Source organism: Andrographis paniculata, unplaced genomic scaffold (assembly GCF_009805555.1).
Source record: "Andrographis paniculata isolate CXL003 unplaced genomic scaffold, ASM980555v1 Contig69END, whole genome shotgun sequence".
Taxonomy (NCBI): domain Eukaryota; kingdom Viridiplantae; phylum Streptophyta; class Magnoliopsida; order Lamiales; family Acanthaceae; genus Andrographis; species Andrographis paniculata.
This window is the reverse complement of record NW_026137605.1, coordinates 7,549,905-7,567,774: the sequence shown is the minus strand read 5'-3', so window position 1 is coordinate 7,567,774 and position 17,870 is coordinate 7,549,905. Positions and strand designations below refer to the sequence as shown.

At 26.1% G+C, this 17,870-nt stretch overlaps 2 protein-coding genes across 2 annotated transcripts; both read right to left on the bottom strand.

Annotated features, from left to right (window-relative positions):
• Positions 1-1,242: 1,242 nt before the first annotated feature.
• On the bottom strand, positions 1,243-2,509 carry LOC127264028 (cytosolic sulfotransferase 6-like). The gene has a single exon (XM_051293362.1). The coding sequence runs from the start codon at positions 2,362-2,364 to the stop codon at positions 1,357-1,359; it is 1,008 nt and encodes a 335-aa protein (XP_051149319.1). The 5' UTR covers positions 2,365-2,509; the 3' UTR covers positions 1,243-1,356.
• Positions 2,510-14,965: 12,456 nt separating this feature from the next.
• Positions 14,966-17,003, bottom strand: LOC127263380 (cytosolic sulfotransferase 8-like). Its single transcript, XM_051292371.1, has 2 exons — positions 16,028-17,003; positions 14,966-15,635 (listed from the first exon to the last, which is right to left on the bottom strand). The coding sequence occupies exons 1-2, from the start codon at positions 16,911-16,913 to the stop codon at positions 15,493-15,495; spliced, it is 1,029 nt and encodes a 342-aa protein (XP_051148328.1). The 5' UTR covers positions 16,914-17,003; the 3' UTR covers positions 14,966-15,492.
• Between the last annotated feature and the right edge of the window lie 867 nt (positions 17,004-17,870).

Sequence of the window (17,870 nt, the reverse complement as noted above, 5' to 3'; positions counted from 1 at the left end):
TTTCATATTCCCATTCTAACAAAGATGAAAGATCATATACGCGGCACGGACTTAGAAGTGGCACTAGAAGGAAAAAAATAAAAATTGAATGAAGTTCTCTACAAGAAAATGGACATAAAGGTGATGAGTGTGATTCGATTTACCTTTTTGGAAAGCGTCATATTTCACACGTTCAAGGTAGAATCAACGAGAGAAGTTCTGAGGATCTTGCCTTTAGGAATAACCATTTGTTTAGGGCCGGCTTGGAGTTTTCTTAAACCGTGAGTAAAAAATAAACTATAGACTCTATAAAGATATTATTAAATTTATTTTTAAAATAATATTAACGATAAATATAATAAAAAAACTGTACAAAAATAAAAATTATGTTCATTATATATCCAATAAAAAGTCATAAGAATAAAATATATCCTTAGTGAAAAATAAATAATATCATGATTATTGTAAAAATCAATAGTATAATAATAACAACAATAACAATAATACTATGAACTCAAATTGTATTTTTCAGGGTAAAATCTTTGTACAAATAAAGATAAACAAAAATATATTTAAATTAAATTTTAATGGGTGGGACGTGCGGGTGAGAAAGAATGGAGATAGGAGTGAAAAAAAGTTGTTCAAATCTAATTTTATAATTAAAATTAAATTGAATAATTGTAAAAAAAAAAATAAATAAATAAGATCTAAAATCTAATTAAAATATAATAATCTAATAATAATAATAGTAATGAATAATGATATAAATTTTAAAATTATGGACCTTCTTACAATAGAGCCCTGAGCACTTGCTCATATTGCTACCCCTAAGAACCGGTCTATAGAAATTCAAGTTCAAATATCGGATTTTGAGCCAAATCTGCCTTAAGTGCCAAAAATAAAAATAGATCCCAGATGGGGGAAAAAGTCAAGATTGGATGTTAGAAATCGTATGCGACAAATATTCATATTATAAAATTGCAAATAACATACAATAATCAAAGCCAACAACAACAAATAATAATAATAATAATAATAATAATAATAATAATAATATCATTTTCATCATCAAGATTATGAATGCATCGTTTGGAAGCATTTGATTTATTTTGAAAGGTATTGATGTATGTGTGAAATTCATTGGGCCTTTTGATTAATTTTAGTTGAAGGTTTATAATTTGTTTTAGTGGTTAAGTAATACAATTATATAATGACAATTTTCATACAAGATTAATTAAAATACGAAGAAAATAAATTGCAGCAATGCATCAAATACATCATCTTGATTAATTTTTAAAAGTTGGTTATTAAAGAAATACAACCTCTTCATCAAATTCCAATAGTTCAATTTATTTGAGTGATCAATGGTTGGCCTTACTAGAATCCTATTTCTCTAAGCTTCTCTTCACAGATTGCATTGAGCTTTCGAACCATCTCATCCGTCAGATGATTCTTCCAATCTCCAGTTTTGCCCTGACGAAAGAATGAACTATTCTGTATACCTGAATACGATAGTTTGCCATTCTTGTTGACTTCAAGGTTGCTCAGATTCTCGAAGCTGCAAAGCTTAATAATATCCTCTACCAGGCCAGATTCTTCTTCATCGGGTGAGAAAGGACAATCCAGGAACTCTGCCAGCCGCCGCAAATGCATAGTAGGTTGCTCTTTCATATCCTCGTACTTGAGGAAATAAATCCTATCAGGATTTTCCTTGCTTTGCTTCCAGTAATCAAGCATATGTCTCCAAAATGGTCCGTACTCATTAACACCTTGGCAAAAGGCTTTCAGAGTTTCCACAAGTGAATTCGGATCCAATTCCTTCTTAGTATCTTCGAGCTTCAATGAGCTCCAAAAGTGGTACGACGAGACGACTGTGTCCTTGGGATTTCTACACAAGTACACAATTTTACAGGTGGAATTGTCTCTGATGGACTCAGGTAAAGCAGTCCAGGGCATATGAGTGGAGAAAAGCCTGGGAGAGGATAAGTGGTCCAAATTAGGGTTTGGGGTCTTGAGGTAGGTCTCCATCTCCAAGAAAGGTACGAGGTCGTGTGAATTGGTGGTGCACAGAGGGTGATTTTTGTCGATGGGAAATCGGCGGCGATTCAGTAGTGCGAAGAGAAGTGCTTTCAGCCAGGTGGTGCCTGATTTGGGATAAGTTACGAGGAAGATGTCGGAAGATTGAGAATGGAAGTGTCGTTGACAGGCAAGTACACCTTGGAGAAATACAGCAGGATACCAAAAACCCTCGTGCTCGTAGTTATTAGGTGCGAACAATCCCTTTTTTTTGGGAAGATTGGATATGAAGGTCTTCATTTCTTGGCTCAACTTGTCTTCATCTTGCATGAACTCTAGTAGCCAAGCAGAGGGTTCATCGAACGACATTTTTTTTTTTTTTTTTGTTTCCAAAATTTTTGGGGGATTTTTTAAGTGTGAGTCTTGGGTAATTGATTTGGATTCCGAAAGTGGAGAGTATAAAGAGTAAAAGCTTAAGGAAGTTCGACAAAAGAAAGATTTTTTAGTTTTAATATTTTTCTTGTATGGACTTGGGTTATAATATGGTTTTGAAATTGTTGCGTTTAAATAGAAGTTTGGTGGGCATCTAATTATGAACAAGAAAATAAAATTACAAAATGCTTGCCTGCAAATTAGGTAAGTAATTGGTAGAATCATTTTCTATATATTGTTGGCTTGTAATTACCATTTTTTTTAAAAAAATGTATATTATATTTTTAAACTATTAGGCAATTATTGAGGATTGATTTGACTTTTTCTTTTTATAATGCACAAATCCGACGAATACACTCTGGAAAATACCCTACAAAATAATTCTCTTTTTTTTTTCTTTTTTTTTATTTATTTGTTCTTTGCACAAAAAATTATTGATATTTATTTTATTTCAAGTGTTTTAGTATTTTCTCTGCCTCAATTAAATATGATAATTTGGAATTATGTCATGTGATAAGAAAAAAATATATTTATTTTTTTTTATTTAAATGATGTGATAGAATAAAATATAGAATAGGAATTTAGTAGGCTATTCTCAATTTATGTTCTTATATTTGATTGTCTTTTCAAATCATGTCCCTCTAATATTAATTTTGTAAAGTATATCTTTAATTTTTATTAATCAATATCAAATGTAGTCTAATTATCAATTAGAGGATAATTAGTGAATATTTATGAATTTCTCTCTCTCCTTTGTTTAATGTTTCTCTCACCATCTTTTTTATGATGATTATTATTATTATTATTATTATTATTATTATTTGCATTAATTAATATTAATAGTATATAATATAATTTCTGGTATAATATAATGATATTTTTAAAAAATAATATATATTTATTATATTTTTATAATAATACTATATTTTAAAATAATTAAATACATTAATTTCATTTGGGTAATTTGATTTAATCTATATTATATCACACAATTATCTAAATTCAAAATTTTACTATTCAAATCAAAACCAAAAACAAAAATCCTAACTAAACACATATTTTTCTTTTATCGAATATATTAAATACAATTTTTATTTTTAAATCATAAATTAATATTCGTGCTATAATCATTATAATTTCAAACTTTATTCTAATTTTCTGATAATTTCAATTTAGATAAAATTATATATAAAAAATTCTTTAACATTTCAAATATATTTCTAAAAGCAACCAACCACACCTTTATATTTGAATTTTTGGTGTGCTTTTTAGAAATATATATGAATGTTTTGTTGTTTTTCTAGGGAGATTATGATAATTATAGTAACCAATATTAATTGATATTGTAAAAATAAAAATTACATTTAATACATACAATAAAAATAAAATAAAATAAAATAAATTTGTGTATTTATTTGTATATGTATTTTTTCTTTTAATTACAATTTAAATTTTAGAATTTATAATATATTTAATTTTAATTAAATAAATTAATTATGTTAATTTTAATGTATAGTTATTTATACTAATATATATTTAAAATTATTTCCTAATTATATTTTTGCTTAAATTCTTATATCATCGGAAAATTAAACATTTAAGGGTAGGACCAAAAGAATATTATTTATATTATTTTTCATGTCATTAGAAAATTAAATATTTAAGACAGGATGAATAGAATATTAGTTATACTATTTTTATATAAGATTTATTTTATTATTTGTGTATATCTATGAGATTTGGTTTGACGAAATAAGTGATACACATTAGTGGAAAATTTATAGAAAACTATTTAAATATTATTTTTTTTTAATTAATATCAAATACTCCCCCGTCCCAAATATTGTGAAACATTTTATTTTGGCACGGGTTTTTAGGTGAGTAGTATTAAGTATGATAATTTATTTTTTATTTGGATGATATGAAGGGATAAAATGTGGGGTAGAGATTAAGTATAATTAATTATTTTCTATTTTTGAAAATATTACAGAGTGTTTGAGACGTACCAAAAATGAAATGTTGGAAGATATTTGAGACCGAGGGAGTATCAGTTATGTAAAATATAATTTTTTTTTTCTAATAGTTTAAAATAAATCGAGTATAGATTCCAATTTATTGGAATACTCAATGCAATTTAAATAATTAAATAGTACTAAAAAAATATTATAATGAATAGATTTTCAAATAAATATTTTATTAATTATCTATAATTATTATTAGCATACAATAAAATTAGTTAAATACATTTGTGACCTCAAATAATTTTTCTTTCTTCAATTTAAAAGTATTGTTTTTATTATTTTGTTTCTCTAAAAATTATTTATTTGGCGAAGTGGCGTTAAGCATTCCTAGCGGTTTATTATACTCTATTTGTTCTCTTACCTTGTCCGATTATAATAAATATAATTACTAAATAATTAAATATCTATTAGTAAATAATTATTTTATAATATAAATAATTATAAATTGAAATTAAAATAACGAGTTAGTTTAATTAAAATTTAAAAAAATATATAAATTAAAAATTTGAAAATAAAATTTTAATGTGCAATCATTTTTAAAAATGAAATAACATGAGATATTTGATGGATATAAACGGCAATGTGGTCACGATGCGTACGTGAGACGGAGAGAGTAATAAAAATTAATCACATATTAATATCAAAATACTCTTAATTTTTACATAAATTGCAAATATACCACTATATAAATCATTACTTTATGTATAATAAAGGACAAAAATATTAAAATTATTTTATATATTTCCACTCATCAATCAAATAACAGAAATAATTTTTAGTACAAATACTGAAAATACTTCATTGATGTGAGACCAAAAAAATACTTCCTCAGTCCGAAAATAGTTGTCTTGTTTTTCCATTTCCGTCTGTCCTAAAACAATTATCTTGTTTTCTTATTTATTAACTGCGGTCTCCATTTTATAAAATTATTTCTACTTTTCCAAACTACCCATAATTATTATTCTAATCAACTTTTTAAAATCGTAAGGACATTTTAGTTTTTACATTCTACATTATACCTACTTTCAATTAAAAACTATTATTCCTTAATTCTCGTGTCAAACACCCAATAAGACATCTTTTTTGGAACGAATGAAGTATAAAATATTAATTTACAATATGTTGTATATTTATTTACATAGGTTATAATATTGAATTTTAAAATTTAATACATTTTGTGCTAATAAACAACACATAAATACATTACCTCAACTTATATAAATAAATTTGCATCAATTTCTTTCTTCTTTTTTTTTTTTTTTAATATGTATATCAATCTATAGTAAAAGATGCCGATTTCATATCCCACTTTTATTTTTTTCATTAAAAATATACTAAAAATAGAAATAATAAATATTTCCGGCACAGATCTCGAGGCCTTATTTATCTTTGATTATTTTCCAAATATAAATAATTAAAGACATGCAACGGTTTTGGCGAGTGAAATATTTTAAAAAATAAATAAATAATTTTTAATATATATATGCATAAATAATAAAAAACGTGTTTTTATTATAATTTTTTATTCAAGAATTAATTTCAAGTGCAAAGTTTCCAGTCAATTTTTTTAATTATTATTATTTAATTTTTATCGAAAAAAAAAAAGTAAGTTAATATTATTGAAACTGGTTGTTGTTATGAATATCACAGCGCCATTCCATACCAATTATTAGGCCACAATTATTTATCTATTTTTTTTTAAGCAACGTTAATTTTTTTAAAAGTTACTCAAATTGTTAAAAATAAAAATATATTAGTTTAAAAAAAAACATTATTATTTATATTATTTTGTTAATAAGAAAAATACATGTCTAAATAAAATCAAAATTGAAATTAATAGTTTTTAAATAAACTAAAATTAAAAAAATTGAAATAAATAAATAAATATAAAGCGCCACTTCAAATCAAAACTAAACCGACAAATACAAATTAAAATAATGACTTAAAAAGTTCATGTTTGACTTGTGATTTTAAATTGTGACAGAGAATTTGAACTGTTAAAGAAAACTTAATTTATTATTTGAAATAAATATATATAATTTTAGTATTATTTCTTATATATAATTTTAAAATATTTTTTTATTTAAATCTATTCTTTTCTTTCTCAATATTTATTTCATTAAAATTTTAAGTATATAAATAACAGTAAATAGTTATTATTAATATAAATGAAATAATAATATATTTCTTTAACGTTTGTGACTTTGTATCAACGAAAATCGCAATAATTTTATGACTTAATTAGCTATAATATTTTTAATTACGACGAATTTAAATTTTTAAATAATTTTTAATTTTTAGCTACAAATATTCCTAACAAATATTCCAACACGGTCATGTTTAAGTCAATACAACTGTATTCAGTCCCAGTCCTGGTCAATTATCATTTTGGGACTAAAATTAATAAATTTTTATTTGAATGAAACCAAGATTTAATAAAAAAAAATTCAATTATACTAAAATTGATAATTATAATATTGAATTTGATTAAAAATAATTGTTGCTCTTCTTAAAACTTTTTAAAAACATTGAAGTATTTGATATAAATTTTAAAAAGTTCTTAAAAAAACTTTTAGATATTCAGTCATTCATAAATTGTGTACATGGTAAGAAATTGCATGTACAAATTTTTTACTGATTACCCAAAATCTCGAAGGATTTTCAAAAGTTAAAAGAATATATTACTATTTTATTTATATTAGTAACTATTTACTATTATTTATATACTTAAAATTTTAATAAAATAAACGATAGAGAAAAAAAAGAAAAGATTTAAATAAAAAAAATTGGCAATTATTTTAAAATTATATATATAAGAAATAATACTAAAATTATATATATAACTAATAAATTAAGTTTTCTCAAATAGTTCAAATTGTTTGTCACAGTTTAAAATCGTAATTTTTAATCTGTCGAAAAGTCAAATATGAACTTTTTAAGTCATTATTTTAATTTGTATTTTTCGAGTTAGTTTTGATTTGAACGGGCAGTTTATATTTATTTATTTATTTTAAATTTTTCTTTTCAATTTTAGTTTTATTTAAAAACTATTAATTTGAGTTTTGCTTTTATTTACACAAGTACTTTTCTTTTTAAAAAATTCATATAAATAATAATTATGTTTTTTTAACTAATATATTTTATGAAAAATTATATTATACGAAAAATTAATTTTACATTAAAAAATCATATGTATTTAAATTTATATTATATTAAATAATTATTCAAATTTATAATTTTCTTGTATATATCAAAATTCAAAATCAAATCACCAAAATGCACTACATAATTGTTTATATATATAAAAGCAATCTTTATACTGCAGAATTTAACTATCATATAACACATTATAATATTACCGGAAAAACATCATTGATATTAATATTTTTCGAATTTATATTAACCCTAAATAAAGTTATATATTTTTCAAATTTATTTTTAATATTTTATTGTAGAAAAACTAGTTTTTTATAGGGTGTTTAAGATACCTATTTTTTGTCTTATACAAACGTTAGTCGGTCATAATAAATATTTTTTTATAAATATATTATATTATGATTTAAGCATTTTCTTTATTTTTTAAGAATTTTTATCAGCGTTGTATCGAATCAAATAATTTATTGTTGAACGATAATTTCAAAATTGATCACCACACATTTTACATATTAAAATAGTGTTCACTTTGTTCTTATCTTCTACTATCATAAGCCCTGTGGATGAATTAAAATTTGTAAATTTATATCGACAATAAACACAAATAAATTTACAAATATTATGTCGAAAATATATATCTTTGCAATGATAAATTGCATCGAGTTGAAAGGAGGTTCTCGTGTCGTTTGTACTTTAATATGAGAAAAATATACTTTTTAATACAAAATTTTGTACTTTTCGAATTTATTTTTTATACTTTGTTGTTAAATAGTTAGTTAAATAGTTAGTACTTCTACACAGTATTTGAAAAAATACTTACTTTTTGCCTTACACGAACTTTAGTCAGTTGAGACCAATAATTTATATAAGTTTGCATTGTGATTTAAGTGCTATCATTATTTTTTTAAGAATTATTATCATTATTGTCATGTGATACTTTTAAACTTGAGCACCATATATTTTTTACTTAAAAAATATTAGTGTTAACTTGATTATTGTATTTTGTGTGTCATAAACCCTAATAAATGAATTAAAATTTGTAGGCTTATATCGAAAATAAACACAAATAAAATTACAATAGTTGTGTCGAAAGACATACTATAGCAATGGTAAATTACATCGACTAGAAAATGTATTTTGGTGGCGTTTGTATTTTTCGTATAAGAAAAAATATACTTTTTATAACAAAATTATACTTTTCAAATTATTTTTAATATTTTATTGTTGAGCAATTAGTGCTTTTATATAGTGTTTAAAAACAATATTTTTTGCCTTACATGAATTTTAATTGGTAGAGACCAATATTCATTAAAAATATTTTCTTTTGCTATCTATGCGTTGTCATTATTTATTAAAGAATTTTTTACTCATTATTGTATCAAATCAAGTAAGTTATTGTCGAACGATACTTCGAAAATTGAACACTACGCATTTTTTATTTAAAAAATACTAGTGTTTACTTGATTCTTATCTTCTACTATTATACAATAAATCTCAATGGTGAATTTTATTAAATTGAAATGAAGTTATGATATTGTTTGTATTTTTCATATGAGAAAAACACATTTTTTTTTTTCAAAAAAAAAAATTGGAGAGAATAGAAATAAATAAGAGTATTATGGTCTTTTTAAATAGACAGAGAGTGAAAAAAAAATTATAAAAATAAAAAATAAATAATAACATATTTATATCTAAGGAGTAAATAACAATTTGTAATAAAAAATAGATATTTTATTCGAAGTTGCCTTTAATATAATACAATAAAGCATAAGCACACAACCATATATGACATACTTCTACAGAGTACACCGAATGAAACAACAATGTAGGGGCACCTGACTTTATCCCTCAAAGTAGGGTTTTTTTTAAAAAAAAATTTAAAAAAATAAAAAATATGTATTTTTAATAATTCCTTCCCCCTGCCCAATTTTTCTTTATATTTATTTTTGTGTAAAAATAATAAAATTTATGTAAATTTGCTATATTATTTAAATTTTTTAGTAAAAGGTAATAAGATTTACTTACTATATAGTTTGTTCATTTTTTATTTTTTGCTCTAAAGATATTGTGTCTGTCCACTTTTTACCTTTTTTTTCCTTCTCATTTACACCCCTACAGCAAAAAAAATAATAATAATAATAATAACACCGAATTGATAAAAATAAATTTATATGTTTGTCCCTAGAAATTAAGAAGTTAATTCTGTCACTGATAAGAGTATATGATATACTCATATAAAGCACATTACACACTTCTATAGACATGCATTTTAAATATTAATAGATACCATATTTTTTTATTTCAGAACATATGCTATCCACACTTTTTATCAGTGCTATTTGAAGAAACTAGCATTGTAACCGAATCAGTATTTATGCTATACTTAAAAAAAATAAAAAAAAAATAAAATTGGAGAATCTAGAGAAATACCTATAGTAATATATGTGTTTCTTTTTAATTTATATCTCATATTTTACTATTTGAATTTTATGTTTTTCAAGAAATAATACTTCCTTTGTTCTAGCTAATTATGCCATAATGATATTTTAATATAAGAGTTGGGTAAATATTATACAAAATTTATTAAAAAATTAATAAAATATGATAATAATTGAAAAAAATAATAGCAAATTAATTATTATTTATTTAAGCATTGGTATTAAAACCGATTATACATAATTTTAACGAATAACAAAAAATTTTAGGATATATTTATAACATAGGGAGAAAGTAATAATTTCTTATATATATATATATATATATATACAAATTAACACATCGAATATTGTTTAAATTAACAATTGAAACATATAAATTTAGTCAATACTACAAAAATAAATAAATAAATAAATAAAAATTACAGATTTAACAATTTGTAATCTTGTACTCTATAATCTTCCACCATCTTAGAGCACCTATCACGGTAATAAATTTAAAATAAGAAAAACAATCCGTAAGGGATGACTTGGTGCTATGGGGAGTAAATTTGTAATCGTTCGACGCCTCCAAGTCTACTTGCCACACATGGTTCGCCTAGTGTAATTATGTTTACTTAGCATTTTAGATGAAACTATTTTTTTATATATATTATTAAAAAAATATAATACATACACATTAATACAATATATAATATATATTTTTATCTATTCATAAAAATAAAAATTTAAATAAAAATATTATTTTTTATATTACTAACATAAATTTTCATACATAATCAAAAAAATACTTACATCTAAAACACAAATACTAACATAAATTTTCATACATAAATACTTGCTACATCTGCTTTGTTGTGTTTTTGTTTTAACATATTTGTATTATCATATATTTATTGATATATTTAAAAAACTTTTAGTGTTTTCGTTCGCCATTTTTTAAAATTTAGTTAGTAATTAAAAAGAATAAGGAGAGAGAATGTAATAAAATTAGTAATAGTAAACAAGTGTTGAATTAAATTTTAATTTTTTAATTTTTTCCAAATATGATAATAGGACAAATTTAACAAACCGACAAAAAAAGAAAAATAAAAATAAATTTATGAAAAGAAAGTATTTTTTTAATAAATTGGGTTGGGCCTGTATGGCCCGGTTTGAACAGGACTAGACCCATCACAGTTTTTCAATTTGATCATACTTACCCGGTCCAAAATTATTTTGGGCCTAATTTTAAAGCTCAAATTCAATTTTTTGAACCGTGTTTAAATTGAATTTTCGGATCGTGTTTATTTTTGCAATCTAATTATTTTAATTAAACACTAAGTGGCAAGGTCACAAATGTTTTTGTGGCCGGCCGAATTGCAAGAGGAGCGACATGAGCTGAATTCTGAGACTTTGATCGAGGAGGATCAGGTAAATAGGACATACCATTTTCAATGTCTTTTATGCAAACAAAAACAAAATTTATAACTATTCATGCTATGCAGGTTATGCCGCAGAAGCTCTGTCTCTTAAGAGTGCAAAAGCTACCGCATCATCAATGATACACTTAATGTTTTATTTGAAGTATATAAAGTTTTTATATCTCAATTGGGTACGGCTGCGGAAGACGACACCCGTGTGGAAGTGAAAGTCTATGTATGTTTTCGTCGACTGACTTCTCATAAGCATCGAAATCCATATTGTAGTCACTACATAAAAGTATTTAATTAGCTACAATATTTTTAATTACGAAATAGTTTTGTAGTTAAAATGTATTAGTTAGAAACAAAAATTAATTTCATCGCTAAAAGTAAATTATGTACTGTAAAATTAATTTCATCGCTAAATTTGTTTTTTCTAAGAAAATTATATTATCATAGCAAAAAGATTTTAACTACAAATTATATTTCATAGCTAAAATCTTTTGGCTATAAAAATCATACATATTTTGTTGTTAGAACTCTTTTGTTATAATTTTAAGTTTATAGCAAAAGAGCTTTAGATACGAAATTATATTTCCGTAGGTATATCTCTTTTCTTAATTCTTATTGCAAAAAACTTATATTTTATTATGAAAGTCATATTAATCGCTAAAGACCTTTACTAACGGAGTATAACTATGAATTCATTACCATTTGCTACGAAAAGTTTTTTAGCTAAATTCCATTTTTTGTAGTGAGTCTTGTGTAAATTGTGTAATGCTTACATCTTTTGGCCGCATAATGTATCAAAATATTTAAAAACTGTTTGCAAATCGAAATGTACGGAGGAGGGGAGAAAGTGGGCTCTGTAATGGCATAGACATGGCGATGGTATGCGACTGAGATGAAGGTATGCCAATTAATTATGTGAATTTTTAAAATATTAATTTTGATTTCTTTTGTTTTTTGGTTTGAACATTTACGTCATGTCAGGTCCGGCTCATAGGAACAATACCTAAATAAGTTTGATATAAGGGCACAAGTGGAGTAAAATAAGTTGATGTACGATATCAAATGTGCGAAGGATAATAATGCGGCTATGCATTTTCCCCACCCGGTGCTCGCCGCGTGGAAAAGGAGCTTCGGCAGTGCAAAACAAAATAAGTCAAAGAATGGCAAAAAGAGTACACACTGGGACAATTTAGCGTGTAAGGCATATTCGAACCGGGGATCATGCTCTTTCATGGAAACCCCAAAGAAGATGGTTAGTATTATTTTCTTCTCCTCAAAATAAGTAACTACATATTTGATTAGTTTCATGTTCCAAATGCAATTCGGAATCTTGAGAAATGACGAAACAAACACTACTAGAAAAAAATGGATAATTGCGAAAACTTATCGCAGATTTTAATTCGCGATAATTAAAAGTCATAGAGAATAATTTTGTGACAGATTTATGCTTTGACTGTTCCTTGTGTAATATTTGCAGAAAAATTTACAAACAATATCCATGACTATTACGAAAATTTCCAGAAAATTAAGATAAAATAACAAAGACAAAAGAACACAAGAATTTGGTAGCGCAGTTCGATCACGATGATCTACGTCTGGGGGTGTTGCCAAGCCAAGAATTTTACTATAAAGTACGCAGGCACTCGTTAAAGTGAGAATACATGGATATTTATAGGCTAAGCCTATGCCAATAATATCCAAATTATATCTCTAAAATCTAGAATATAATATCTAAATCATATCCCTAGATTTTAGGATATAATCAGGCTTCATATCTCAACAATGACTATTTAAAGTAACGGCTTATGTAACGAAAATATCCAAGATATTTATATTCCGTGTCTTTTGACTATTTCGTCACAAAAATTGTAACGAAATTTTTTCGTGACTATTTTAAGCTGCAGCAAAAATAATCAAAATATTTGCTAACATTTTAAATTATTACAGATGTTGTCATTGTATAATTTTTATAATATTTGTTGAAATCAAATGTCACGACATAAGAAGTTATGATAGAGGTAGAAGGAATGTCCCAACTTGGGGACAATAACTACAACATAGATGAGATGTTCTGAGTGTGATCCTCCATGATAATAAGAACCGTATATTTGGGATGGAGATGTTGGCGTCAACGTTGCCCAGTGAATAATTGTTGTCCACTAACGATGATGATCGTAGCCTTGCAGCTGATCTTGCTTGCCATGAACACATGACGAACATAGAGCAACAACAGTGGTTTCTAATGGAGCAAAATATGAGCAACTCATTGTCGTTGGTTCCGCGCCTAAGTTTCGTCTCCTTAGGTTGTCGCTACATGAGCATATATGTCCATAGATATGTCGATACCTTGACTGATGATTGAATGTTGGTTGTACTGGATTAATAATTTAGCATTTTACTATTGATATTCGGATTATAAGATTTATGTAGTTGTTTGATGCGTACTTGACACAATTGTTGGTGTAATAGATTTGTATTACTATTTTTAGCATGTTGTTGGATCACCTTCATTTGTAAGTTTAATTAACAATTTTGTATTTATTGTGAAAAAATACATTTTAAGCAATTTATCATGAAATTGATTACGTAAGAAATAGCGTTGTAATTGACTTATTTTCTTAGGTCGTAATGAAAAGTTTATGTAATGCACAAGAGGTCTTTGTAATGGACTAATTTTGTAACAAAAAAATTTCTAGCATTTTTTGCATATGATTACGACAGATGCAATTGATCTCCCAAATTTCCATTTTTCATTAGGCGTGTCTAGTCCAACTTGCTAGTTGGAGTTTGGGCTTTTATCTCGACTTATCATAGACGTGGTTTTTAAGTACAAGGTTCTCGTCTAGCTTAGAGTATTGCACAATGGGGCCAACCTTTGTATGTTGGTTTTTTCGTACATGACCTTTTTAGCCCTTTCGATCGAGTGTTTCTTTACAAAAATAAATAAATAATTTTTTCACGTGCCTTTAAAAGGTGTTGACCACCATCTTATTTTTTTACAAAAATTATCGCAACAAATACTTTTTGTTATTCAATTTTCTGTACCGGTCAAATTACGCAACAAAATTGAAATAAAAAACTATTTTATACGAAAATTGAATATTTGTTACGGATTAATAACCATTATAAATAGTCATTTTTCTTCATACATTCATCATAGTATGAATTCAATTCAATATTTTCACATGCTTGTGTGTTCACGTTTATTTATTTTTTTGAAATTTATTTTAATTTAATTTGACTGTTCTTTTTGTATAATTTTACATACATTTTTTTTTAAAAAATAATTCATTACAAACATTCATTATTTTTATATTATCGATATAATTTCTTATATTTCACTTAAGAATATATCCATTCAAAGTATTTTTACGAAATAAACATAAATTTGAGACACTTATATGTTAAAGCTTATACTAACTTAAATCGGAACAATAGCCATGATTGTCTTTAAAATTTATTAATATTAGGCAATAGATTTGAATGAATCAAACGAGAAAAGGCAAAGTAAGAGTTATATGGAACATGGATGATTTATTTTTCACACGTTGATAGATCTATCACACTCATTTAAGGAAAAATACAATAACTTACTTCATTGAACATGGGAAAGAAGACAACTTTAATTGTCTAGAATAACCCAAAGTTGTTAGTCAAGTTAAGACTAACACTTGTCCACACTTATTCTAAATGAAAAATATGATAAAATACTTAATTGAACCTGGGAAATAAGACAACCTTAATTGTCTAGAGTAACCCAAAGTTCTTAGTCAAGTTAAGACTTAGCACTTGACCACACTTATACTTTGAACATGGGAAATAAGACAACTTTAATTGTCTACAATAACCCAAAGTTCTTAGTCAAGTTAAGACTTAATACTTGACCACACTTAATACTTGAACATGGGAAATAAGACAACTTTAATTGTCTAGAATAACCCAAAGTTCTTAGTAAGTTAAGACTAACACTTGACCATACTTATTTTACCTAACACCACATTATTCTTCAACATAATATTTTTGATAAAGTGGGAATTCGGATTAGTATCCTAATCCTAATCCTATTCCGAATCCACCAAGCTTGTCGTTGCATATTCCATCGAGCTTTAGGATCATCTCCTCCGACAGATGACTTTTCCAGTCTCCAGTTTTTCCTTTACGAAAGAAAGCACTATTGTGCATACCTGCAGGGACAGATTTACATGTTGGAGTGTGGTGACACGTGCCGACAGTAGTTTTATTTCATAAAAAAAATAAAGTTATAACTAAATAATTATGTTAACACTAAAAAAAATTGTATTGTTTTGGTTAGAAATTTGAAATTGCATCGTTATCGGAAAAAAATAAATTATGTGAACTATTTAAAATTTAAAATTATATCAATACCTAAAAAATTAAAATTCAATCCAATTAAAATAATTAATATATATTTATAAAATATAAATATATAAAAATAATATTATATTATTATTGTTCTTTAATAAATCCAGTTTTCTAATTTATATTTGTTTTAAATTTATATATTGCGACACCAATAATAAAAATAAAATAAGATCTAACACTGTCCATAGCATACCTGTCTGTGATACTTTCCCGTTCTTGTTCACTTCCAAATTGCTCAGATTCTCAAAGCTGCAAAGTTTCACAATATCCTCCACCAGACCAGATTCCTCTTCATCGCTAGAGAACGGACAGTCGAGGAACTCCGCCAGGCGCCTCAGATGCAATCCGGGCTGCTCCTTCATATCCTCGTATTTTAGAAAAAATATCTTACCAGGATTCTTCTTGCTTTCTTTCCAGTAATCTAGGATATGATCCCAAAATGGTCCGGATAGATTCAACCCCTCGCAAAACGATTCAAAAGACTTCTTGAAAGAATCCAGACCCATCTTGTTTGGGCCCACTAACTGGTTTTCATAGTGCCATAAGGACACAAACACATCCTTAGGATTCCTACACAGGTACACGATTTTATTGGTGGATGAGTTCTTGATAGGTTCGGGAAGAACAGTCCAAGGCAAGTGGCTGCCGAGAAGCCTTGGGGAAGAAAGCAGGTGGTCCAAATTAGGGTTTTGATCTTTGATGTAGAGAGCGATTTCAAGTGTCGGGACGAGCTGGTGTGGATTGGCGGTAAGAATTGGGTGGTTTGCGTCGTTGACGGGGAATTGGCGGCGGTTGGAAAGAGTGAAGAGGAGCGATTTCAGCCAGGTGGTGCCTGATTTGGGGAAAGTTATGGTGAAGATGTCGGAAGATTGAGAATGGAAGTTGCGCTGGAAATTCATTACACCAGAAAGGATGCTGAGAGGATACCAGAAACCTTGGTACTGGTAGATGGAGGGTCCAAAATGCGTCTTCTTATGTGGCAGAGTGGAGACGAAGGTCTTCAATTCTTCTTCCTTTATTGCATCTTCTTGTTGCATGTATATTGGCTGCGAATAAGAGCTTTCATTCGACCACGACATTTCTTCGTGATTTGATTTTGTAGAAGAAGGTTTTAATTTGGTGAGTAAATTGCTGCCGTGACTTTGAATCACTTACACTATCATATATATATATATAGTTAATGAACTTCATAGCTGTAACCTCCAACAAACTCTTAATGGGTGTGTTTGTTTGAGAATTTGGATTTTGAGTTTGGATTTGAAATGTAAAAATTTTTAATTTAAATAATTGTATGATGTGATATAAATAGGTGTTATGTGATATTTTGAATATAAAATTAATTTTTAGTATAATATAAAAAATAAAAAACAAATATTTGATTTGATGTTTTGGAATAATCTTATAAATAGTTAAAATCCTTCGAAATCTTCTAAACAAACACCCCCTAAGGTATTCATCAAGAATTTGATTTTATTTTATTTCAATTTTTTATTTAAATTTAGACTTAGATAGTATTTTAATATCATAATTTTGACAGACAAAATAAAATACTTACATTAAAACCAAGAAGATTAAATAGTATTTTCTTTTGTACCATAACAAATGAATTTTTTTCTTTTTTCTTCTTTTTCATTTTATTTTGTCTTGTAATAAATAGAATTTTTATATATTTGGTAAATTTTATTAATTCTAAATATGTTTAACAAATATAAATTAATTTTTAACATATAATATTATACATTACATAGAATTCATTTAAAACTTCTGAATTCTTCTCTTACTGCATCTTCGTGTTGCATGTGAATCGATGGTGAATAAGAGCTTTCATCCGGTGAAAACGGCTACATTTCTTTATGATTATTGCTTTTGGAGTGTCAATTTGTTGCCACCAGTTTATATATATTGTTTGCACTATAAATGCCAGCAAAACCCACTATTGTTCTTAGCGGGAGTAGAGTGAGTAATTGTTCAGGATCAATAATTCAAAAAAAAAGCTCATATTTTAAAAAGTTAGTATATTATTGTTAAATTTTAAA